Source organism: Erpetoichthys calabaricus, chromosome 8 (genome assembly GCF_900747795.2).
Source record: "Erpetoichthys calabaricus chromosome 8, fErpCal1.3, whole genome shotgun sequence".
Lineage (NCBI taxonomy): Eukaryota > Metazoa > Chordata > Cladistia > Polypteriformes > Polypteridae > Erpetoichthys > Erpetoichthys calabaricus.
The window spans coordinates 115,130,428-115,156,106 of NC_041401.2; the positions used below are offsets into that span (position 1 = coordinate 115,130,428).

The following is a 25,679-nucleotide window of genomic DNA, read 5'->3' on the forward strand; positions in this document are numbered from 1 at the left end:
GACGTAGGCAACTTTATAACTGGCCTTAGTTAAGGATTCATTTTCATTTGAGGATTTACTGAACAATGCCCTCTGAGATGTGAGTTGATTTTGTAATTTAGAAAATTTTTCAGCACGAACTTTACCCTCCAACTGTGCATATTTCTCTTGATGTTTGCTTCGATGGTGACAGCGCAGGTTGTATTCTTTCATCACAGCCACGGTTTCGTTGCAAATCACACACAATGCTTTCTCGCCAGATTTGATGAAGAAGTATTTCAAATTCCATTCTTCTTGAAATTGCCGACACTCATTGTCTATTTTTCTTTTCCTCTTCTCGGCCATCGTTGGGCACTAAAATAAAGTGACTTCAACATGAATAAATAGTGAAACTGAAAGTATCTTGCACACAATATTGCTCAAAAAACCTGACTATGCGAACTAATTTCGTCGCAATTATAGCTGCAAATGACCCGAAACAATTTTTTAAAATTCTTATGATTTCTTAAGTTAAACTTACCTGAATATAGTCTGCAAATATATCCACTTATGGTAGAGAGATTGTTGCTTTTAATGTTTCCTCTTCAGAATATTCGGAGAATTCTTGTTAAACTAACGACTTTCCCAATACTTTATACACACTGGTAAGTAATTACACGAAGGAAATTATCACTAAATAAAATAGAGTGCAACATGTTTCGCAATTAGATGCTAACTGACACCAACACCTCCTCATCGCAGCAGTCAACCATAACTGGCAAACTGTGATCAAAATAATCAAGTCTTGAACAAGCAGCAAACCATTTAAAAACTCTGCCACTAGATGGCTTTATATCATCTCATTGACTGTGAACAGAAGTAGAAAAAGTAAGCAGCGAATAAGGTTTTGTAATGTAGTGATCGGTTGAAAAACATAACACACTACTGCGCGCCTCTATTTTAATTCGGTAAAAACATAACGTCCACGTAAGCGGCGGCTGATCTTGGCAGGATACACGTAAATTTCCATAATTTTTTTCCGTAGATAAAAAAGTCTCCACGGGCCGGATGAGAGGGCCTCGCTGGCTGCATCTGGCCCGCGGGCCGTAGTTTGGAGACCCCTGGACTAGACCATCAGCAGAGAGATCAAGGCTGGTACTTGTGAGAACTTAAAAAGTAGATGTGTAGATGACAAAAAGTTACTCTCTAAGACCTTGCCACTGGATCCATCTTTTAAGTCCTTCCCATTTCTGACAGAAAAAGACTGCTTATCTTTGAAGAAACTGCTGCTGTTGCTATGGGAAGTGTTGAAAAAAAGCCAACCATAGCTTTACAATGGACATGAATTTTTTTTATTTTCATTATTTTATTGTTACAGTATACATAATGGGAACACAATGGACTTTTTACTTTGACACTCAAGTCTGATGAGTGTAATGTAATTTCAAATCCATTAGCCTCATTTCATCCTTAAAAGGACTTGTATAACTGCAAAACTCAGTCTGCTTCATTGCTAAAAATTATTCAAAAGATAATGGATTGTCAATCAGTACAGCTTGAAAAAATGTGATGAAAGTAGTCAAAGCACATGTGAGATATCTTGAAAATGACAGCAAACACTGTTTCTACTATTAAGTAATAACATTGGAAAGCACAGACCATTTTTAATCAAATTGTACTTTTAAGTGAATATTAATTTATTGGCTAACATTTTCTTTAATGTAGAAGTACAAATGTAAACCTAAATCTCATAACGGGAACATTTTTTTAATTATGATCATCATATATCATTTGTTTGTTCTTTTCTCATTACATTTCAAATTATATACATTGTGATACACAAATTATAACAAGCAATCAGGCACTCATTACTGTACTACAGATGTCACATTACAAAACATAGTCCATATGTCACCAGCAGTTCTGCTGGAGTGACTCTACAAAGTTTGACCAGGGATATCTCTCTTTCTTGGAAGGTATATTTTAACAGGCATGGACTGAGTGGAAAATATCATTTTTTTCTAAAATCCATGGTGAAATGCCTTTTAGTCTATAAAATTACTACCTAGGTTGCACATGTACTGGTGTTAATATTTTGTTTCACTGTTTCCAGACTAGATAGTTGAATGTAGTGTAACAGAGTATTAAAATCAGAGTGAGGCTGATATGGACAGTCATCTAAAAATCATGCCAGCATTTAATTTGTGCAAAAGCACCACTCAACAGAGTTCTCATTACATTGTGTTTTTATCACTAAGAATAGTTTTCACACTAATTTTATTTGATACAGCAGGAACAAATCTGGTGATGGTCAATTCTCAGTTAAAAATGAAAGTGACTATCAATACGTGTTAACAACTGGGTTGCTTTTGGTCCAGCTTCAGCAATTGGTGTGAAGAAAACAACAAAAACCTTAGTAATCAACCATATTTTCAGTACTAGAGTTCCAACACTAATACTTAGATGTCTTTTTGTCATCTGATACTGTGAGTTGCTCCAAAATAGACAAATTTGTATATGTTGCATTTAGGTTTAAAAATTCAAAATTAAAAAATGTGTTTACTGTGTGTATGTGTTTGGTGCGTGGATGAATGCATTAGTCAGATCTGTTCATGTGTGTAAATACCTTATTTTATTTTTCATTTGTTTGCTTTCAGGATCTGTATTCTGTGTAAATTTGGATCCAGTTTCAAACTGCCTGGCTGTTACTGGAGGTGAAGATGACAAGGCTTTTGTTTGGAAAGTGAATGATGGAACGCTGCTTCTAGAGTGCACAGGTGAGAATTCAGAGTAAATTTCCCAGTTACTAGATGTGTCACGTTATTGTAACATGTATGTAAAGAATTTTTGTTTAAACTTCAAATGAATCATGGTTGTAACAGGCTAGGCTCGATGTATCAGGCCACTCTATACTTAGAAATGCTTTCCAGTTAAATTTGGGGAATTCCCAAGCACATTGAGGCCAACAAAGGGGAGTCCTGGATCTGTCCTTCATTCATTTGCTAGTAGGCCATGCCTGGTATATCTCCTGTGCTAAGGAGACATACTCACTACATAATAAGGAATCCTGAACTCACTCCTTTTGATCCAGAGAAACAGTGGACTGGCCTTCTGTATAGAGCAGGTTCTTGAATCACACCCAATGCTGCCAATGTTAGCTCTGTTTCTTTATGACTGTATTTGATTAAGAACATTTCAGAATGCAATGTTATTTTTCAAATTTAATTAAATTAATCAAGAAGCCGGACTGAATGCATGAAGAGCTCCTATTATAAATTCACTAAACAGGTACTGGTTCTGGAAACCCTGTCTAGGTAACTATTCATGTTGTGACCTAGGGCACAGTTTTTCTCCTCATTTGTAGTGAATAAGTGCATTTATTTTAGTTTTCCTCCATACTCTGCTGCTCTTGGATAATGAGGATTCTGTTAACACGGCTGATTTTGTTGAAGTTAAGAACTGCCTTATCATCTGTTTCCTATAGCAGCAATAAGCTTTAATGAAAACTGATGCACATACTAGGGCAGTTTTTTTTTTCTCAAGGTTGTCAATGCAGAGTTTTCTACAGAAACAGGACTATTGTACCTACAACAATCAGTCTGAATTTTATTATGAAATGTGGTGGAAAGTTTTACATTTACACTGGAGTTTAATTTTTTTTACCTTATTGTTGTATATTTGGTCCATGCCATTCATTGGTGTGATTGTAAAGGTCAGGATACATTGCAGTTTTGCTTACATATTTTTCCTTTACAGTTAAACAAACTATTAAGTTGCTTAGGATCACACAGTGAGTTAAACGGTATAGTTGAACCAAAAACAGTGTTACTCAAAAAACCTTTTCTGTATACAAGGAAATAGCTTACTGTACTGTGACATTTTCATACAGGCAATAGGCATACAGTAATCCCTCGCTATATCGCGCTTCGCCTTTCGCAGCTTCACTCCATCGCGGATTTTATATGTAAGCATATTTAAATATATATCGCGGATTTTTCGCTGCTTCGCGGGTTTCTGCGGACAATGGGTCTTTTCATTTCTGGTACATGCTTCCTCAGTTGGTTTGCCCAGTTGATTTCATACAAGGGACGCTATTGGCAGATGGCTGAGAAGCTACCCAGCTTACTTTTCTCTTTCTCTTGCGCTGACTTTCTCTGATCCTAACGTAGGGGGATTGAGCAGGGGGGCTGTTCGCACACCTAGACGATACGGACGCTCGTCTAAAAATGCTGAAAGATTATCTTCACGTTGCTATCTTTTGTGCAGCTGCTTCCTGAAACGACATGCTGCACCGGTGCTTCGCATACTTAAAAGCTCGAAGGGCACGTATTGATTTTTGATTGAAAAACAAACTCTGTCTCTCTCTCTCTCTCTTTGTCTGCTCCTGACGGAGGGGGTGTGAGCTGCCGCCTTCAACAGCTTTGTGCCGCAGTGCTTCGCATACTTAAAAGCCAAACAGCCCTATTGATTTGTTTGCTTTTCTCTCTATCTCTGTGACAGTCACTGCTCCTGACACGCACTCCTTTGAAGAGGAAAATATGTTTGCATTCTTTTAATTGTGAGACGGAACTGTCATCTCTGTCTTGTCATGGAGCACAGTTTAAACTTTTGAAAAAGAGACAAATGTTTGTTTGCAGTGTTTGAATAAAGTTCCTGTCTCTCTACAACCTCCTGTGTTTCTGCACAAATCCGTGACCCAAGCATGACAATGTAAAAATAACCATATAAACATATGGTTTCTACTTCGCGGATTTTCTTATTTCGCGGGTGGCTCTGGAACGCAACCCCCGCGATGGAAGAGGGATTACTGTATAAATGTATTAGTTTTTGCCATATATATAATTGAAATGATTACTATTTAAACTTCTTATTTAGTTGTTCATGCTTAAGAAATCGAATCTGACAAGCTAAAAGATCTCTTTATGGCTTTTTTTCTGTAAAATATTTAGGTGTTTTGTAACATTACCAATTATTTAATTTTTTTACCACTAGATGACAGCATTGGCACAGTTCTGTTTTACTTTATTTGTATAGCAGAAGAAAGTATTGTTAACATGATTGAAATTTCAACTTTTAGTTTACATGTTTTGGGCACTCATAAACATGATTTGACCACTCTCAGCATGCAAGGTGGATATATCCCTCTGTGGCACACGTAACTTGTGAATGGATCATCATAAGAATTAAGTAAATTAACATGCTCAATGTATGTCTCCTTAATTATTAAGTTAAAACTGCAGCAAAATCTTCATTTATTTAATCTTTGCTGTAGTATATGAAACAAAATTTGATCTCCTGCAGATTTGAATTTAGAATATACAGTATTTCAATGTATTTATGGTCTGAATATTAAAAATTGAATGGACAATTTCTAATCTCTCCACTTCTAGTCAGATACTATTACAGGACTTGGGCTTGTGGGGCATTATTAAGAGAGCTTTAACATAGTTTAGGTTCTAGGCAACAAAAAAAGTATGGTTCATTTGTTGTTAGCTCCAGTCCTAACTGCTTCACATGGATTGGTGATCTTGTACATGAATCGCTCAACATAGCAATGCCATGATTTAGTACATTCCATTCTGTCATCTGTATAAGATGCAAAGACAAACAGCCCTTGCTTAGTGAGGAAAAAATGCTTGATTTTTAGGGATTTGTTACTTTGCATAATAAGGTAAAAAATGTACACATGGCATAACATTCAGGTGTATTTGATGACTTACGTAACTGATTTGAAAGTTGGAGCATTTTACATTTGTTTTAAGAGAGTCTGTTTTTTAAATATTTTTGTAACAGTGAAACATATTCAGAATTAACTGTAATATTAGATGGCATTTACATGAGTTAGTAGACTTGAACTACATTAAATGCATGCTTTTTAGTAACACTCTACAATGTCATGTAGTTAAGCCTATTACGGTTATGTTTTTGTACTGGCTTAGTAGCTTTCATCGACTGCAAAGTCCAATTACAGTGTTGCAAAAATGGGATTGATTAGAGTACTGTTTTTGGTTGTGGAGGATCTATGAGTAACTGTAGTTCACATTTCTTAAACATAACACATTTGAAAGATGTACGTGAAGTATTAAAATCTGTTTAAGTCTCAAGGTAAAATTGTTGGCAGACCTTCAGACCATGATGAGGAGCAGGTCTGAGGTTTTGCTGCTTTATAGTGTCTGAGAACAACTGAATCTGTATAATGTGCAGATAATGTAGCTGTGAAGTTGTTTTACAGTAACAAAAAGTAAATAGAGTGTACATAATTGTTCATTCCATGCTTGCAGAGTGACACATAATTCCTTTCATTTTACAGTGGTGCCTTGGTTTGCGAGCATAATTCGTTCCAGAAATGTGCTTGTAATCCAAAGCACTTGTATATGAAAGCGAATTTCCTCATAAGAAATAATGGAAACTCAAATAATTCATTCGTTCCACAACCCAAAAATATTAATATAAAAATGATTAATACAAAATGTAAAGTAAAAATATATAAAACATATTAACCGGCACTTTACCTTTGAAAAGAATCGTGGTTGGTGTGAGGGAGACGAGAGAGAAGAGAGGAGGAGGAGGGTTATTGTGTCGAACGACTTTCACTATAGCAAACGAAATCACTGCCATCTCTTGCTCACTGGAATCTTTTTCTTTTTTTGCGACTTGTGATAGATTAGGGTCTCCGTGACCCCTTGAACCCTCAGACTGAACGTCAGACACCAGATAAAAGTCCAAATAATAGTTTTATTATTAATAATAATAATAATAATTGTGCACAAAGCACCCTCCACTCCACAATACTCAAATAATACTAATTCCAACAAACAATAACCAATCCCCCACTCCCAGACGCGTTGCCACCCTTCCACCCAGCTCAGCTCAACGTCTGGGATTTCCCATAGTCCTTTTATAGTCCTTGATCCGGAAGTGTTTCGCCCTCTCTGTCCACGTGACTAGGAACACTTCCGGGTCATATAAAAACTCTTCTTCACCCCGGAGGCACTTCGTTTCCTGTCATGTGATCATGACGCACCTCTGGGTTATAGGGCACGTAAGAGTCCGACAGCCTCCCTACAGCGACTCCTGGTGACCCCCATGGTATCCAGCAGGGCTGTGCATATAAACTACAGAGTCCATGATGCCCTGCTGGAATTCGGGGCACGTCCACGCTGCTGGGAGAGCTCCTCTTGGCGGCCTGGGGGTGAGGGCCGGAGTAGAAAGCCGGTAATCCTTCACAGACTTTAACAAGGAACCTATCCAATGACAGCTGCTTTTGCCTCCTTTTGAGGATTTCGCGGAAATGTGACATTGCATTGTCGTTAAACAGATTCATCGCTCTCACACAAAATTAAAAAATGCTTTACGCACACACACGTGGTCACAATGCTATAGTAAACAGTATATGCTCATATGGCTGTTGACTATACGAGTGAGGCACACTGACTGAGACCGAGCTTGGAAGACGATTACCCACAATCCCACAGCGAGAGAGAGAGAAGAACCATCGGTTCAGTTGTGATCATGTGACGTTCAGCAGACAAATCGTATACATAGTACTGGTATTGCAAGACCTCGCTCGTTTATCAAGTTAAAATTTATTAAAAATTTTTGCTTGTCTTGCAAAACACTCACAGACCAAGTCACTTGCTATCCAAGGTTTTACTGTACATTCGTTTTGAGATTAGTGACTTTTTTTTGAGCTCAACTTACCTCAGGATGGAAAGAAGTTAACTGATATGCCTGAGATGTGTGCAAGGCATGCACACACCTTCCCTGGGTTTTGACAAGCTTGTATTATGGATCTGTTTTTCCCATTTGGAGCAGCTGTTGGAGGAGTAAAGCAGGAAAATATAGAAAATATACAAGTTGAAGTGATATTTCTCAAAGTTAATTTGTAACAGTAAACTAATTCACAATTGAAGTCACACAGACAGTTTCCATTTTTTAAGACAGACAAGCACACACATTTATCACTGCTTTTCAGTGGTTGATTTTAAAATTTCATAAATTTGTATACAGTGCTATATTTGGGATATCTCAGTAAAAATGTAACTTTCTTAAATTCAAGATTCTTTGTAGAATAAGTGTGCCAAATTTCAACAAAATTAGTCCACAGGGAACTGAGTTGTTTTATGTGAACAGACAGACAGACATGTATGTCGATAGCAGTAGGTACGTTTTGTGTTATATGAGAACACATCTAACAAAAAGTAATAGAAAGTTGCGTGTATTGTAATTCTGTGGATTAATTTAAATAAAAGATGTGTTTCACCATCCCACTAATTCTTTGTCAAATGACAAATGATATAGAAGAAACACAGGTGACAACCAGTGTAACTCTGATAGCTGTGTGGTTTTGTTTTCTTTTATGAAGTAAACATTTCAAAGGGAAGTAGTAAAATCACATAAATGAAAATAGAAATAATGTCCTTGTTAGTGTTACTTTATCTAAGATTTATATTAATGTACCAAATATGAAAAGGAACACTTTTTTTGACCACATGCTATAGAATGAAAGAAGTGATTTGATACAAAAAACCACATCATGGATCCATATTCTGTTAGTGTTTGCCAGAGGGTGTTTGTTTATTTCAGTAGTTTTTAATTGAGTTTATAATATGGATTAGGCTTCTGAAGTACCATTTTTATTATGAGTCTTGGAGACTGCGAATGCTAACATTTACATTTACAAGATATGAATTGCTTTGTGACACTGTGAACATTGAGCATTTTATTTCCACACAGCTGAATAAAATGAAAAAATCCAGATGCTCTTTCAGGACAAAATTTAGATTAAAAACCTTCTTCTTTTGCCAAGTTTTATAGTGCAAGCTTGGGAATAAAAATACGCGTCATGTATATACTTAAAAGAATGCAGTGACATGGCTAATCAGTCCGTTAAGAATAGTAACCATTTTAAACTTTGGCATCAAGAAATAATAGAAAAAAAATGCTGAAAAAGTGGCATTTCTTACCAAGGGATTTTTCTCCCCTTGCCTTAGTTAAATTAATGACACATGATCAGCCCACTTTTATAAGTTCCTTTCAAAATAAAATTTGCAAGTGTTTCAAAACTTTAACACTGGCTAAACAGTCATGTGGTCAAATCGTTGCTGCTTTGAAGTGAAAGTATGAAGTAGACTGGTTTAAAGATATAGCAACAACATTTATTTATATAGCACATTTTTTTGCAAAGGATATAAAATGCTTTACCAGATGACAAAGAAAAAAAACTAATTAGAAATAGATATAAAGATACGGTAATTAAAACATTACATGCCAGATATATAGGATAAAAATAAGTGAGTATGTGTATACCTTACATACTGTAGATATGTAAGAAACAGAAAACCACAGTCTTTTTTTTTTTTTTTTTTTGGTCTCTAAAGATACAATATTGAATGCATTAATGGTAGCTTAGGGACGTTTAGCTAATAGTGTTTTTAACCACCTGATTCATTGTGGAAAAATTAATAGCAAGTACTATATTTGTGGTGTTTGTTAGGTTTTTGAAGATAATGAAGTGGCCATAAGTAAAGAAACTTAAATGTGATAAGAGGATGGAATATATATATATATAGTGTGGTGGATTAATGAGATTACTGATACAGAGCGGATAAAAGCACCAAATTTTGCATGGCTAATCATTAGGGTCTGTGAAAGAATTTTAGCCTAGGAGCCCAAAAAAATTGCTTGAAAAAAACACAAAACTGCAGATATTTTTTTATCTTGCCTGGAGAGTTTGGATACCAGCAGCACACTGATGTTCCTACCCATTGTAAAGGACATATCTTGGACCTGATCTGCTGCTCTGGTGTTGTTCCACTCGATCTTACAGCAGATGAACTCACTATAACCGATTATTTTCTCCTTTCATTTAATACCAAACTTACCTTTTCTGTACCTAAGCTCCCACGTCTCATAGCCTTTCGTAACATTAAGAATATTAACTTGAAATTGCTGTTTTCTAGAATTGATTCCCAAATGGACTTTTATAATGTATCCACTCCCATAGAAGTGGTCTCATATTATAACACTTGTCTTAATGGTATTCTTAATTCTCTTGCTCCGCTAAAAACCAGATCTGTTTCTTTTTCTTTTTCTGCCCCCTGGTTTACACCTGAACTTTGGCTTCTGAAAGCTAAGGGCAGGCAACTTGAAAGGTTATATAAAAAATCTGGACTCTTTGTCCACAAAGAGATGTATAAAAATCATGTACTCTATTACAAGAATTGTATAGCCCAAACTAAATCTAACTATTACACTCAGTTAATTACTTGTAATACAGGTAACACCAAGTCTTTGTTTTCATCACTTAATAATGTTACACAACCTCTAGACTCTTTACCATCTCACCTTTACTCAACTGCTTTCTGTAATTTTCTTATGTTCTTTATCAGTGAGAAAATCCAGAGGATACATCAGCACCTTGGTCTAGATCCTCTGTATTTCTTCTGAACTACACTCGCCTACTCACTCTTTTTCTTCTTTCCAGCTTTCCACTTCCTCTGAAATCTCAGATCTTATCTGTAAATCTAAGTTATCTACTTGTCAGCTGGACCCCCTGCCTACAGTTCTGGTTAAAGCCCGCCTCCCCTCTTTAGTCCCTCTCATTACTGCCATCATTCACTGTTCTCTTACTACTGGTATTATTCCATCATCTCTGTTTTACCTGCATTATTATCAATCTTTAATTTAATATTGTTTTTTGTAGTAGTATGCTGCTGCTGGAGTATGTGAATTTCCCCTTGGGATTAATAAAGTGAGTGAGTGTCTGTCTGTCTGTCTGTCTGTCTGTCTGTCTGTCTGTCTGTCTGTCTGTCTGTCTGTCTGTCTGTCTGTCTGTCTGTCTGTCTGTCTGTCTGTCTGTCTGTCTGTCTGTCTGTCTATCTATCTATCTATCTATCTATCTATCTATCTATCTATCTATCTATCTATCTATCTATCTATCTATCTATCTATCTATCTATCTATCTATCTATCTATCTATCTATCTATCTATCTATCTATCTATCTAAAACTGCTGCTATTACCCCAATACTGAAAAAACCTGCTGCTGCTCCTACTAACTTCAATTAATTTCGCCCTATTTCTAACTTGCCCTTTATCTCCAAAATTCATGAAAAAATAGTAGCTATCCAACTTCAAACCCACTTATCTCATAATAATCTATATGAAAAGTTTCAGTCTAGTTTTTGCCCTCTTCATTGTACAGAAATGGCACTTGTTAAAATTACCAATGACCTTCTTATGGCTGCTGACTCCAGTCTAATTACTATTCTCATCCTCCTTGATCTGAGTGCGGCCTTTGATACTATTTGCCATACCATTCTCCTTAATAGATTATCTTTGATTGGCATTACGCACACTCCACTTGATTGGTTTAGATCCTACCTCTCAGGCCGCACTCAGTTCATACAGCTTAAAACCTTCACATCCCAACCCACTGCTGTTACTTCAGGTGTCTTCTTTTTATTATTTACCACCTTCCCCTTGGCAATATTTTTCGTAAATATAACATTAATGTTCACAGTTATGCTGATGACACCCAGCTCTACCTTGCTGGTAAACCCACCTCCTCTTTTCCACCACCTTTGCTTATTGACTGCATTGCTGAAATTAAATCCTGGTTCTCTTCGAATTTTCTTAAATTAAACAGTGACAAAACTGAGGTTCTACTCATTGATTCAAAATCATCATTATCCAAAACCAATAATCTTTCTCTTATTATTGATAACTCTGTTGTTTCCCCATCACCTCAGGTCAAGAGTCTGGGTGTCATCCTCGACAGTACTCTATCCTTCCAATTTCACATTAATAACATCACCCGGTCTGCTTACTTCCACCTACGTAATATTAATCGCATTCGCCCCTCCCTCACTCCTCATACCACTGCCATTCTTGTTCATAGTCTTGTTACTTCTCTGCTGGACTACTGCAGTTCACTCCTCTTTGGTCTCCCTAATAAATCTCTTCATAAGCTTCAGTTAGTCCAGAATTCTGCAGCACGCATCATTACCTGAACCTCATCTATTTACCATATTACTGCGGTCTTGCAGCAGCTTCATTGGCTCCCGATTAAGTTTCAAACTGATTTTAAGATTCTGCTATTAACATTTAAGGCCATTCATAACATCGCCCCTCCATATCTGTCTGACCTTCTTCATGTTGCCATACCCTCCCGTAACCTTAGATCCTCTTCCTCCATCCATTTGACTGACCCTCTTGCCCGTCTAACCACCATGGGGAGCAGAGCATTCAGCTGTCCTGCTCCCAAGCTCTGGAATTCATTACCTACCGAGCTTAGAAATATCAAATCATATTCATCCTTCAAATGTAAACTAAAAAATGCATCTGTTTAAAATGGCTTTTTCTTTATGATTGCAGTGGTTTTGTTTGGTTTTAATTTTTTTAGATTTTCTGATGTTTTAAGTTGTTTATAATTGTGTCTTTATTTATTTATTGTTTGTTTGTTCGGTGTCCTTGAGTTCTCAGAAAGGTGCCTTGTATAAATAAAATGTATTATTAGCTACTAGTCATTAAGCCCGTTACAATAACGGGCTCTAGAACAGTAGTGCATAAACATTAGTAGGAACAGTCTATATTAAATGGCAAGGGACCTTGACCTCATTTTGTTTGTTGGTCGTATTTTTCTTTGTCTTTCAGCCTTTCTTTTGTTGAGGTTTACTTGCTGAGCTGACCGTTCTTTGTGGGCTGCCGCCGTGTATTGTGTGTCTTTAATTTTCTGTGACAGTAATACTGTCTTGTATGTCCGCTGGCTTGTACATCCGTAATATACCTTTAATTTTCTCTGGCGGTAATACAGGTGTGCGTGTTGGTAATATGCCTTTAATTTTCTCTGACCATAATACTGGCTTGTAAGTGGCCGTAATATGCGTCACTGCATTGTGTACCTTTAATTTCCTCTCGCAGTAATACTGGTTTGTATTTCCGTAAAATGCCCGTAATTTTCTCTGACAGTAATATCGCGCATCGCACTGTGCCCCGCGCATGCGCACTTCACCAGAAGACACACACACACACACACACACGGACACCTGGACGCACACAGGGATTTTATTAAAGAGGATACCGATATCAATGAAAATTGTTGTGAAAATGACCAAAAATGACCATAAGTGCACTAAAAGAACCAGACTTTGACACTTTAAAGTCTTTAACAGAATCACCAAGTCATTCACAAATACTTGAATAAACCACAAAACTGCAGATTTACCGATAGCAATGAAAATTGTTGTCAAAATGACCCAAAAATTACAGTCCGTGCACAATAAAAACCAGACGTAGATACGCGAAACTCAAAACTTGACAGTCTTTGACAGAGTCACCAAGTCAATCACAAATTATTACATCACTATGAAATAGTTTTCAGATTAATTCTATTTGTTGCACATGCATTTACACAGTGGTGAGCAGTCCAGATTTGCATTACTGCATTTGCATCTGGTGCAATCGCCTTTACAGGAACATTTGATCAGCTCACTGCAGGCCCTGGAGACTTCAGGGAGAGTGGTCCATTGTGGCACCCATGATCCTGATTCTGTAACCCATGCATAGCCCAATGGAGAAGGAATCAGTTGGTCAGTTTGTAAGCTTGTTGTCCAGAGTCCTGCCTGATATACAACCCTTTGTACATACAGAAGTAGTGCGTCCTGTGTAGGTGGCAGTTTCTCCATTGATTGGTTTGCATGACAGAAGAGTTCTCTTCTTAATTGATTTACAGACATCAAAGGGCTGCTTTTATCATACAGGATAATGGTCAGTCTTTCAAGCGTTTTGAATTGTACACAATCAGAAGTCAACTGCTGAAATGGATGTTTGGCAAGATTTAAAAATGTCTCTGTGATATCATCATACACCTGCCAAGCTGACTTCTAACCTCTACCAGTGAAAGCTGAAGTTGTATCGCAGCTGGAGTATGCATGGAACACAGGCAACGCTCTTGACTTTGGCTCACCCAAGCTTGCACATATTTCGTTAATGTGGTAAAATCTGTGCTTCTTGCCTGTGCCAAAGGCCACCCAAATATTAGCAGCAGATTGTGTGATGACTAGGTCATGAAATATGCCTGCAAGGATGACTACTATGTCGGTGTCTACAGTACACACAGCGCCACTCTTTCCTTCGTCTTCCAGTGCGTGCTGTACATGTACAACAATCCGAGTGTCAGCCTCCACGTGGTTGCAGTCATTCATGGGAGAACCAGAACCAAGAACTGAAACAGCATGACCTGATGTGACATATACTGTATATTCTTTTCTGGTGACCACTTGAACTCTTCAATCTTATTTGTCAAAAAAGCAAAAAGCTCCTTCTTATTGGTTGGGTCACAAAGATAATCCATCCAGTTACGTGGCAGTTTTGTCTAACCGGACATTTTTCTGCATTTGCCTTTTCCCCTCTTTTCTCATGTTGTCTCTTTCAAACTGCCTGAGATGTAGCTGTCCCAAACAATGTCTAGCCTCTTGCAATTTTGCAGCAGCTTTTCAAGGTAAGGGATGAAAACACCACTTGCATACATATCAAATGTGTTAACAGTGTTAATGGGCAGGAAGTGGATGATAGCAGCTCCATCCAGAACTTGGCAGTCATATAAAACAGGTGCCTCACACTGATACTGCAGCAGATCAGACTTGGTACCTGGCAAGTGAAGCTTACCGAAATCTGACAGGGAAGGAGAGAATGACTGCATTTTGTGTGCAAAAAACTCTTCCAAGTCACCTTTGTGGTTTTGCTTAGCAATGTAAAGCTGCCCAAACAGTGCAACATTGTTCTTCAGCTCTTTGATCTTCTTGCCCTGCTTTGGAGTAGACTTGTGTTTAGGGTTACTGAAAAGTGCCAGCGAATTTCTTTTTATAGGATCATTAATTGAGTGAGTTCGCTCATCAAGAACCTGCTTAACAAAGTTTTGGTATTGTCTCTTACCTGTGTCCTCCAGGCAGTGGAGTGAGTCAATCACCAGTTGACCTGTACAGATACGGCTCTCAAGAGTAACTAGTTCTGGGAAGTCAACCAAGAATGGATTGCCCATCTGTCTCATAGCTTCACAGAGGCTTGTCACCTGTGTGTGGAAAGTCTTCTGAACTGAGAAACCCTGTTTATGGTGTAGCAAGTTCTTACTGTTGTCAGAATCCTCATCATGGAGGTTGTCTTCCTCAAATTCCTTCTGCAGTCTCACAAGTTCTGGTCCTGAAATCATCCATTGTCTGAAGGCATTTGGATTTTATGTCATTCCCACTGTACCACCTGAACCCTTCACGATCTTATTCATCTGCTCGTGTGCCTGTGGAATGGCAGAGAATTTGTTACATGTCTTTGACAAAATCCAGTGTGACTTGTTCTGAAACTCATCTTTGACTGAGTCAGGCAAGGATTTCATGTCCCTGATATGGACAGGCGTCCATCTTGCATAAGTTACATGGTCTAACGCAAAAAACAGAGGGGTTAGTTCTTCCAAAACTTCAACATACAGTGGGAAATTTCTTTCTCTGTGAGCCCTGACAAAAATTAGAATTAGGGTTTTATATCTCATGGTCATGTCCCAGAACATGAAAGTTGAACTTTTTGACAGCATGTCAATTCTCCAAGCCTCTGTTGCTTCATCATCTTTTGGGCCTGTACTAAGCATGAAAGCTTCCTTTTGAAGATTCTGCAGGGCAAGCACAGTGACTTGATGAGCATGCCTAGTTCAATTTAGGTGGGCAGCCTTCAGAAACGAGTCAGCCATGCCAGATGATACTTCTTCAGCTGTGATGAATGTGGCTGTCCAGCCTGAGCCTTCAAGGAAATCACCCAAGGTATTCCACAGAGCCATTTCAGTATGCAAGCCTCCAAGCATAACCACATGCACTTTCTCACCATGAGTGTCAGGCCATTTCCACTGTACCGATTTGGCAAGGGCAAAAAGAGGCTGATTAAATGTTGTAACGGGAATCTGTCCAGGATTCAAAAATTCAACAGCCTTTCTTACTACATACAGTCCATGTTTAATCATGGCAGGTGTAGCAGATTTTTCGTAGAATAAAGGAAGCATGGCACATATTGCTAGGGGGTCTTCCACCATTGGCTGTATAGAGGAATGGTAGGCTGCCCATGCAATGGCATCACCACTGGTCAATTCTTCCTTATCTAAAAGTGACAATGTGTTCTGAATTCAGTTGTGTTCCTGCGCTTTGCCAGCATCCAAACAACTGTCCAGTTTGCTTATCTTGCACTCTGGAACAGCAACAGAAGTCAACAGCAGGCAGTATAGCATAGCTATCAGGAAGAAACTTGTCCTTGTTTCTTGTCCCTTGAACAGTACTAGGCAATATTTCTGTGCCAGGTTGCATCTTAGTTGGCAACTGGAACAAACTGATTCCAGTCACATGGAATGAACTAGTCGCTGTAGTCTAACTTGCGTTGTAGTCTAAATTGTCAATAGCACCAGTAGTAAAAAGCCCTTGCCTGAGACAACCAGGAGCCACCACACCATCTGCTGAATACTGCTCACATGCTAAAGTGGCAATATAGTCTTCAATTTGGAGAACTCGCTCATAAGAAATGCTGATGCCTATCTCATATAACTGCTGGATTAGTGACTTGCTTCTGGTTAATGCATGCAGGTTGATGCCAATGTAGACAGGAAGAGGCAGCTCACGTTCCAAAATATGTCTTGTCTTCATGCCAGTAGTAGACGTTCGTTTCTTTATATTGAATACAATACACTGGCCAATGGTGAGACATGCCTGTGAGTCGCGCTTATCCTGATCCTTGAGGTTCAGACCATTCAATATCATTGACACAAGATACTTCACGCTAGACGGCAATGACGTCTCTTGACATTCTGCTGTGAAGCTACCAGCGAATGTGAAACCATTGTGACGGAAGATGTCATGTCTGATTATTTTAGCAGCCTTTGCCAAAATGACAGCATCTTTGTCAAAATCACGTTGCTTCACAACAACAACAACAACATTTATTTATATACAGTAATCCCTCGCTACTTCGCGGTTCACTTTTCGCGGATTCACGACTTCGCGGGTTTTTAAATACAAGTGATTGCCCGCCTATCGCGGAAGTTATGTTCCAGACCCATCAGCAACAGGAGAAAATCCGCGATATAGAAAGACCATATAAATAAACATTTTTATAGTTTAAGCCTTAAAATACCTATCCCACATGCTTTAAACACATGTAAACTTATAAAACACACTTTGTTAACACATATGATATGTGGATGTCGGGCTAAGGATATGAGTAACATCTCACAATTATAAAACATTTTAACTTCACGCAAGACAAGACAGTGAGACAGGAAAATAGGTGATGTACATGCTTTTAAATTATTGACACGCAGAGCGACAAGCAGCACAAAGCCAGCACAAAGTCCACTTCTCCTTAGCGTTCATTCAGCTCCCCACCCCCTTGACAATGCGAAGTGGCAGGTGCGTACTGCGCCTCCGGGGAGGGGGGTTTGAGTGAACGTGCATTCAGCCCTCACACACCCCCACTCCTCCTCCTCCTTCTGAACACACAGAGCGACAAGCAGGCATTTTGGCAGAAGCAGCACAAAGTCCATTTCTGCTCAGCGTGAGTTCAGCTGCCCCCCCTTCACAAAGCGAGTGCAGACACATCGACGTCTGATCGCTGCGTGCAGTGTTGGTCTGCGGTGTTTTAAGAATGTAGAAAGTGTTTAAGAGCATAGGAAGTGTTTATAAGAGTGTGGGAAAGGTTAACAAGAGAGTGAGAAAGGTTTATAAGAGTGTGGGAAGGGTTTATAAAGCCTTAAAATATGTATAAATAATAAAATAAATATAGGTCGCTACTTCGCAGATTTTCACCTATCGCGGGGGGCTCTGGAACGTAACCCCCGCGATAGGTGAGGGATGACTGTAGCACATTTTCATACAAAAAGTAGCTCAAAGTGCTTTACATAATGAAGAAAAGAAAAATAAAAGACAAAATACAACATTAAAATAAGATAACATTAGTTAACATAGAAAAGGAGTAAGGTCCGATGGCCAGGGTGGACAGAAAAAACAAAAAAAAAAAACTCCAGATGGCTGGAGAAAAAAATAAAATCTGTAGGGGTTCCAGACCACGAGACCGCCCAGTCCCCTCTGGGCATTCTACCTAACATAAATGAAAATAGTCCTCTTTGTAGTTAGGGTTCTCACGGAGTCACTTGATGCTGATGGTCATACAGACTTCTGGCTTTTAATCCATCCATCATTGTTGGAACATCATGGAGCTTTGGGTAGATGGTGGTGGCGCAAGCCAAAAGGACACCGGAAAAGGAAACAGAAGAGAGAGTAGGGGTAAGTACAGATTTTGAATGAATAGTTATAATGAATTGGATATACAGAGTATCAGGATTAAATTACAGTGAAGTTATGAGAAGGCAATGTTAAAATAATGTGTTTTCAGCAGTTTTTGAAAGTGCTCCACTGTATTAGCCTGGCGAATTCCTACTGGCAGGCTATTCCAGATTTTAGGTGCATAACAGCAGAAGGCCGCCTCACCACTTCTTTTAAGTTTTGCTCTTGGAATTCTAAGGAGACACTCAGTTGAGGATCTGAGGTTACGATTTGGAATATAAGGTGTCAGACATTCCGATATATAAGATGGAGCGAGATTATTTAAGGCTTTATAAACCATAAGCAGAATTTTAAAGTCAATTCTGAATGACACAGGTAACCAGTGTAGTGACATCAAAACTGGAGAAATGTGTTCGGATTTTCTTTTCCTGGTAAGGATTCTAGCAGCTGCATTCTGCACTAGTTACAAACGATTTATGTCTTTTTTGGGTAGTCCTGAGAGGAGTGCGTTACAGTAATCTAGCCGACTGAAAACAAATGCGTGAACTAATTTCTCTGCATCTTTCGATGATATAAGAGGTCTAACTTTTGCTATGTTTCTTAAGTGAAAAAAATGCTGTCCTAGTGATATGATTAATATGTGATTTAAAATTCAGATTACAGTCAATGGTTACCCCTAAGCTTTTTACCTCCGTTTTGACTTTTAATCCTAATGCATCCTGTTTATTTCTAATAGCCTCACTGTATCCATTATTGCCAACCACTAAGATTTCGGTTTTCTCTTTATTTAATTTGAGAAAGTTACTATTCATCCATTCTGAGATACAGCTTAGACATTGTGTTAGCGAATCAAGAGATTCGGGGTCATCGTTTGCTATTGATAAATACAGCTGTGTGTCATCAGCATAGCTGTGGTAGCTCACGTTATGTCCCGAGATAATCTGACCTAATGGAAGCATGTAGATTGAGAAGAGCAGTGGACCCAGGATAGAGCCTTGTGGAATACCATATAGGATATCATGTGTCTTTGAATTATAATTACCACAACTAACAAAGAATTTTCTCCCTGCCAGGTAGGATTCAAACCAATTTAAGACGCTGCCAGAGAGGCCCACCCATTGACTAAGGCGATTCTTAAGAATGTTATGATCAATGGTGTCAAATGCGGCACTCAGATCTAAGAGGATGAGAACAGATAAATGGCCTCTGCCTGCATTTACCCGCAAGTCATTTACTACTTTAACGAGTGCAGTTTCTGTGCTGTGATTTGTTCTAAAACCTGACTGAAATTTATCAAGAATAGCATGTTTATTGAGGTGCTCATTTAACTGTATAATGACTGCCTTCTCTAGAATTTTACTTAAGAAAGGCAGGTTAGAGATGGGTCTATAATTTTCAAGAGCAGAGGGGTCGAGATTATTTTTCTTAAGTAGGGGTTTAACTGCAGCAGTCTTAAGACAGTCTGGGAAGACCCCCGTATCTAATGACGAATTTACTATGTCAAGAACATTATCAATTAGCACGCCCGATACTTCTTTGAAAAATTTTGTTGGTATTGGGTCAAGGGCCCAGGTGGAGGGTTTCATTTGAGAAATTATTTTATGTAAATCAGGTAAATCTATCCTAGTGAAAGAATTTAATTTGTTTATTACGGAATACTGGGGTTTAGGAGGATCCTTAGTGTTGGGGAGATATACTATGTTATTTCTGATATCATTAATTTTTTGATTGAAAAATACAGCGATAGCCTCACAGGTTTTACTGGAAGTACTTAGGAGGCATTCCTTTGAGTTACCTGGGTTTAACAGACGATCAATCGTCGAAAATAAGACTCTGGGATTACTAGCATTGTTATTTATAATCTTAGAGAAATAGCAGCGCCTCTCAAGACGGACTGTGTTATTGTATTCTGTTATTTTAACTTTTAATATTTCATAGTCAATAGTTAGTTTAGTCTTCTTCCATTTACGCTCAGCTCTACGGCATGTTCTCTTTAAATCAGACACTCTTTGGGTCTTCCATGGTATAACAATGCTAGAAAATTTTTCAACTGTCTTTTCAGGTGCAACTGAGTCAACAGCAGCCCTCACTTTAGTATTAAATCTTTCCACCTTACTATTTACATTATCCTCGCTATTATAGTTGGCACTATAAACGGACTGATTGCTTAGAATGTTTGTAAGTTTTAAAGCTGCTGATGAGTCAAAGAAGCGTTTTTTAACAATATGCTTCTCATGAGTGTTTTCTATCATTATTTCTATATTAAAAAGTAGAAGAAAATGGTCTGATAGACCCGTATCAATGACCTCCTTTAGTAATTACTAAGTCTAACGTATGACCTGCTTTATGTGTAGGCTGATTAATGAGCTGTCTCAAATCAAAAGAGTCCAGGAGGTTCAGAAATTCTTTTACTTTTTGGTCACATTGATTATCTATATGAAAATTAAAGTCGCCGACTATTAAGAGTGTGTCATAGTTCGTAGTTCACTGCCTCCCTCAACATTTTTCTCATTCCCTCCTTGAAAACAATAATTGTATTTCTACCATCAAACTCATCTTGTGCATCTGGGAAGCACTCTAGCAATTGCTCCTTCAACCTTGTCTTGTTCACTAGTTTTTGTATGCCTAGATCTTCAAGACGAGTCACGTAGAGAAAATGAATTTCAGACAACTTGAAAAATAATATACCAGATTCCACTGATTTTTCAATGTAGGTTGTTAGTTCCACAAAAGCTCTAGACTCGTTCATTTTTTGATCTGTGTTTTCACATTTCTGGTTTGCCTTCCTTGTAAGGTTGCGATACCGGTTTCTCAACCCAACTAAGCACGGTAAGTGATATTTAGCCTCTATTGCCATTAAATCTCCTCCAACTATCCTAATCTGAAGCTTGGTGTCATTGAGTTCATTAATCACGGTCCAGATATTCTTGGCTGCATCAAATGTCGACACTTCATGCAGAACACCTTCCCTTTCGTCTTTCTCACAAAAAAAGCATTTCTGCGTATTTTTTGCTTGGCACTTGATAGATATTTTCTCCAACGTTTTCTGTAGTGCATATGCTTCTTTTCTGTGCATTTTCAAGCTTAGATCTGTTAAACTTTAGATAGCAAGACTTGTACCATGAAGCAGAATGTGCAGCTAAACTGTTACAGGTCTCATCTGGTTTGACATGCACTTCAACAGGCAGAGCATCTATAACCCTGAACTGGTCAACATTGGCCAAAAAGGAATGATATGCATCTGTTTTGTCGCCAGTTGTCCCAGGTGTGTGCAGTGGACACTTCAAAGGTTCAGCAGTGACTTTCTGACAAATAATGCATCAATCCCAGTTCTTCTCCATCTCCATCTTAAATTACTCAAACCTACAATTATGCACAGACACTAAATTACTATTGTATTTGGTTTATTTGTACTAAACAGTTTTGAAAAAGTCAAAATTCTAAATGCAGCAATGTTTTAAACTACCATCTACTATAATATATTTTATTTGGTTAAGTTATTTTTATCACATGCTGAGTTATTGACATTCCCATCAGGGTTATGTTAGGCTTATCTGAAACAATTGTGATATTTCATGCCTATTAATTCATTTTGTGTTTTATACTGTTTATTGTACAATCCCATCAGGGCTCCTAGGCTAAAATAACTCTATTGAAATTAAGGAAGAACTCTGCCGAATTTGATGCTTTTATCCGCAGTGTAACAGTACCCTTGAATCCGGTCACTAAGCCACCACACTAATATAGCATATACTTGAACAGTTTGGGAGCAACTGAGACACAGTCTGCATTTTCAGAGGGCACTGTATGTACAGTGCATCCGGAAAGAATTCACAGCGCATCACGTTTTCCACATTTTGTTATGTTACAGACTTATTTCAAAATGGATTAAATTCATTTTTTTCCTCAGAATTCTACACACAACACCCCATAATGACAACGTGAAAAAAGTTTTTACTTGAGATTTTTGCAAATTTATTAAAAATTGAGAAAGCACATGTACATAAGTATTCACAGTCTTTGCCATGAAGCTTGAAATTGAGCTCAGGTGCATCCTGTTTCCCCTGATCATCCTTGAGATGTTTCTGCAGCTTAATTGGAGTCCACCTATGGTAAATTCAATTGGTTGAACATGATTTGGAAAGGCACACACCTGTCTATATAAGGTCCCACAGTTGACAGTTCATGTCAGAGCACAAACCAAGCATGAAGTCAAAGGAATTGTCTGTAGACCTCCGAGACAGGATTGTCTCAAGGCACAAATCTGGGGAAGGTTACAGAAAAATTTCTGCTGCTTTGAAGGTTCCAATGAGCACAGTGGCCTCCATCATCCATAAGTGGAAGAAGTTTGAAACCACCAGGACTCTTCCTAGAGCTAGGCCGGCCATCTAAACTGAGCGATTGGGGGAGAAGGGCCTTAGTCAGGGAGGTGACCAAGAACCCGATGGTCACTCTGTCAGAGCTCCAGAGGTCCTCTGTGGAGGGAGGAGAACCTTGCAGAAGGACAACCATCTCTGCAGCAATCCACCAATCAGGCCTGTATGGTAGAGTGGCCAGATGGAAGCCACTCCTTAGTAAAAGGCACATGGCAGACCGCCTGGAGTTTGCCAAAAGGCACCTGAAGGACTCTAAGACCATGAGAAATAAAATTCTCTGGTCCGATGAGACAAAGATTGAACTCTTTGGTGTGAATGTCAGGCGTCACGTTTGGAGGAAATCTGGCACCATCCCTACAGTGACGCATGGTGGTGGCAGCATCATGCTGTGGGGATGTTTTTCAGTGGCAGGAACTGGGAGACTAGTCCGGATAAAGGGAAAGATGACTGCAGCAATGTACAGAGACATCCTGGATGAAAACCTGCTCCAGAGCGCTCTTGACCTCAGACTGGGGCGATGGTTCATCTTTCAGCAGGACAATGACCCTAAGCACACAGCCAAGATATCAAAAGAGTGGCTTCAGGACAACTCTGTGAATGTCCTTGAGTGGCCCAGCCAGAGCCCAGACTTGAATCTGATTGAGCATCTCTGGAGAGATCTTAAAATGGCTGTGCACCAACGCTTCCCATCCAACATGATGGAGCTTGAGAGGTGCTGCAAAGAGGAATGGACGAAACTGGCCAAGGATAGGTGTGCCAAGCTTGTGGCATCATATTCAAAAAGACTTGAGGCTGTAATTGCTGCCAAAGGTGCATCGACAAAGTATTGAGCAAAGGCTGTGAATACTTATGTACATGTGATTTCTCAGTTTTTTTATCTTTAATAAATTTGCAAAAACCTCAAGTAAACTTTTTTCACATTGTCATTATGGGGTGTTGTGTGCAGAATTCTGAGGAAAAAAATGAATTTAATCCATTTTGGAATAAGGCTGTAACATAACAAAATGTGGAAAAAGTGATGCGCTGTGAATACTTTCCGGATGCACTGTATAATATTAACATAATGGGTTATTAAATTAAGTTGGTACTATTACAGAGATAATCCTTGGATTAGTTAACAGTGTCTTAAATAACCTGTTTGAGATGACTTAAAAATTCAAATACTGTTTTTACTGATATTTCCAAATAATGGATGAAAAACTATTTTAAATTAAATATTGATTTTCATTCAGTGCTATTTATTCAGTTAATGTTTCTGTTCTCATAATGTATAAGTGCAAGTATCACTCTCTCAATGGCAAATGACACATATTTAATGAAGTGACTTCCTGTAAAGTCTTTTACAGATATAGCTTTAAAGTGTTTTTGGAAATTAGATATTTTAAATGAAGGTGTAGTGAACAAACTCTCTGCTTATAATTTCATATAGCACTGCTATTACCATGTTAGTATTCTGATTTTGATACAAATTTTTCACGTATTGAAAATAAAATGTGAATGCATCAAATTAGTTAATATGTACAAGTTAAGCAAAATTAAGTAATCTGTGCTCATTAGATATCAAACCTGCTTAATCCAGTTCATGATCACAGGGTCTAGATCCAGTCCTGGCACCATTCAGTGCAAAACAGAAACTAACCCAGGTCAGGGTATCCAGCCCAAGACACACATTCACCCAGGGACAAATTTGATTTGCTTATTGACTGATCTTGCTTGTGGATATCAGTGGAAAAGGCATGCAGGCATATGAAGATTGTGTGAACTCTATACAGGCAACTATTGGCCACAAATTTCAAACCCAGCATGCTGCTTCTGTAATTCAGCAGCACTCAGTCTTTATAAAACTTACTCTGAAACTCCCACATTTATTGGTACATGGAAGAGAATTCCCTCAGAAAAGAAATGTGATCCCTGTTTAACACATGTTGTTATTAATTTTAATGAACATGTTAATGTTAATAAGTGGAAAGCCAAAAAAAATTATATACTATGCCTTAGTGTTTGTGGGGTACCGGTAATGAAAAAATACAGCAAAACCCATTTTTTAAAACAGGATGATAACAGCATTATGCTAATTCAGTACCAGAAGTAAATGTCTGTATATGCTATAGTGTTATATAGTACCCTTCACTGGAACAAAGACACCTAGCCAAACCCTGTAAAACAGCCCCAGACCATTATTCCCCATCCACCAAACTTTACAGTAGGCCCTATGCAGTCCAGAAGGTAGTGTTCTCTTGGCATCTGTCAAACCTAGATTCATCCATCGGACTGCTGGGAAGCGAAGCGTGAGTCATCACTCCAGAGAACATGTTTCCACTGCTCCAGGGTCCAAAGGCAGCATTCTCTACACCACTCCAGCTGACACTTGGTATTGCACATGGTAATCTTAGGCTTGTCTGCAGCTACTTCATGAAGCTCCCATTGCACAGGACTTGTGCCGATTTTGCTTCCAGGGACAGCTTAGAACTCTGAGATGAGTGATGTAACAGAGGACAGGTGATTTTTATGCACTTAAGCACTTGGCAACCCCACTCTGAGAGTTTATGTTGTCTACCACGTTGTGTTTGAGCTGTTGGTGATCCTAGATACTTCACAGCAATAGCATTTGCAGTTCACTGGGACAGATATAGCAGAGCAGAAACGTCACCTACTGACTTGTGGCAAAAGTAGCATCCTATGATGGTGCCACTTTTAAATTCACTGAGCTCATCAGATTCTACTGTTAGTGTTTGTCAACTGAGATTGCATGGCTGTTTACGTGATTTTATGCTCCTGTGCAACAATGGGTGCTACTTAAACACCTGAACTCAATAGTTCTGAGACGTGTCCACATATTTTTGGCCATATAGTGTATATTAATAGGTCAATTGCTTTAGAAGTTGTTTGAGATTCATTTGTTTTCCTTTAACTGTGTAGTCTTTTTTTTTTATATATATGTTAGCCAAACATCAGAAGCTGAAAAATGGTGATAGAGATCTTCATAGTTTTTAAGTCTTTATTGTAATACTAGTCATTTAGCCCATTACAATAA

The 25,679-nt window shown here is 38.4% G+C and overlaps 1 protein-coding gene across 1 annotated transcript in view; it reads left to right on the forward strand.

The window, feature by feature from the left end:
- aamp (angio-associated, migratory cell protein) overlaps positions 1-25,679 on the forward strand; it is a 58,160-nt gene that overhangs the window by 14,429 nt on the left and 18,052 nt on the right. The window contains 1 exon segment of the mRNA XM_028807320.2: positions 2,616-2,735. Within this exon segment, the coding sequence (XP_028663153.2) occupies positions 2,616-2,735 (120 nt within the window).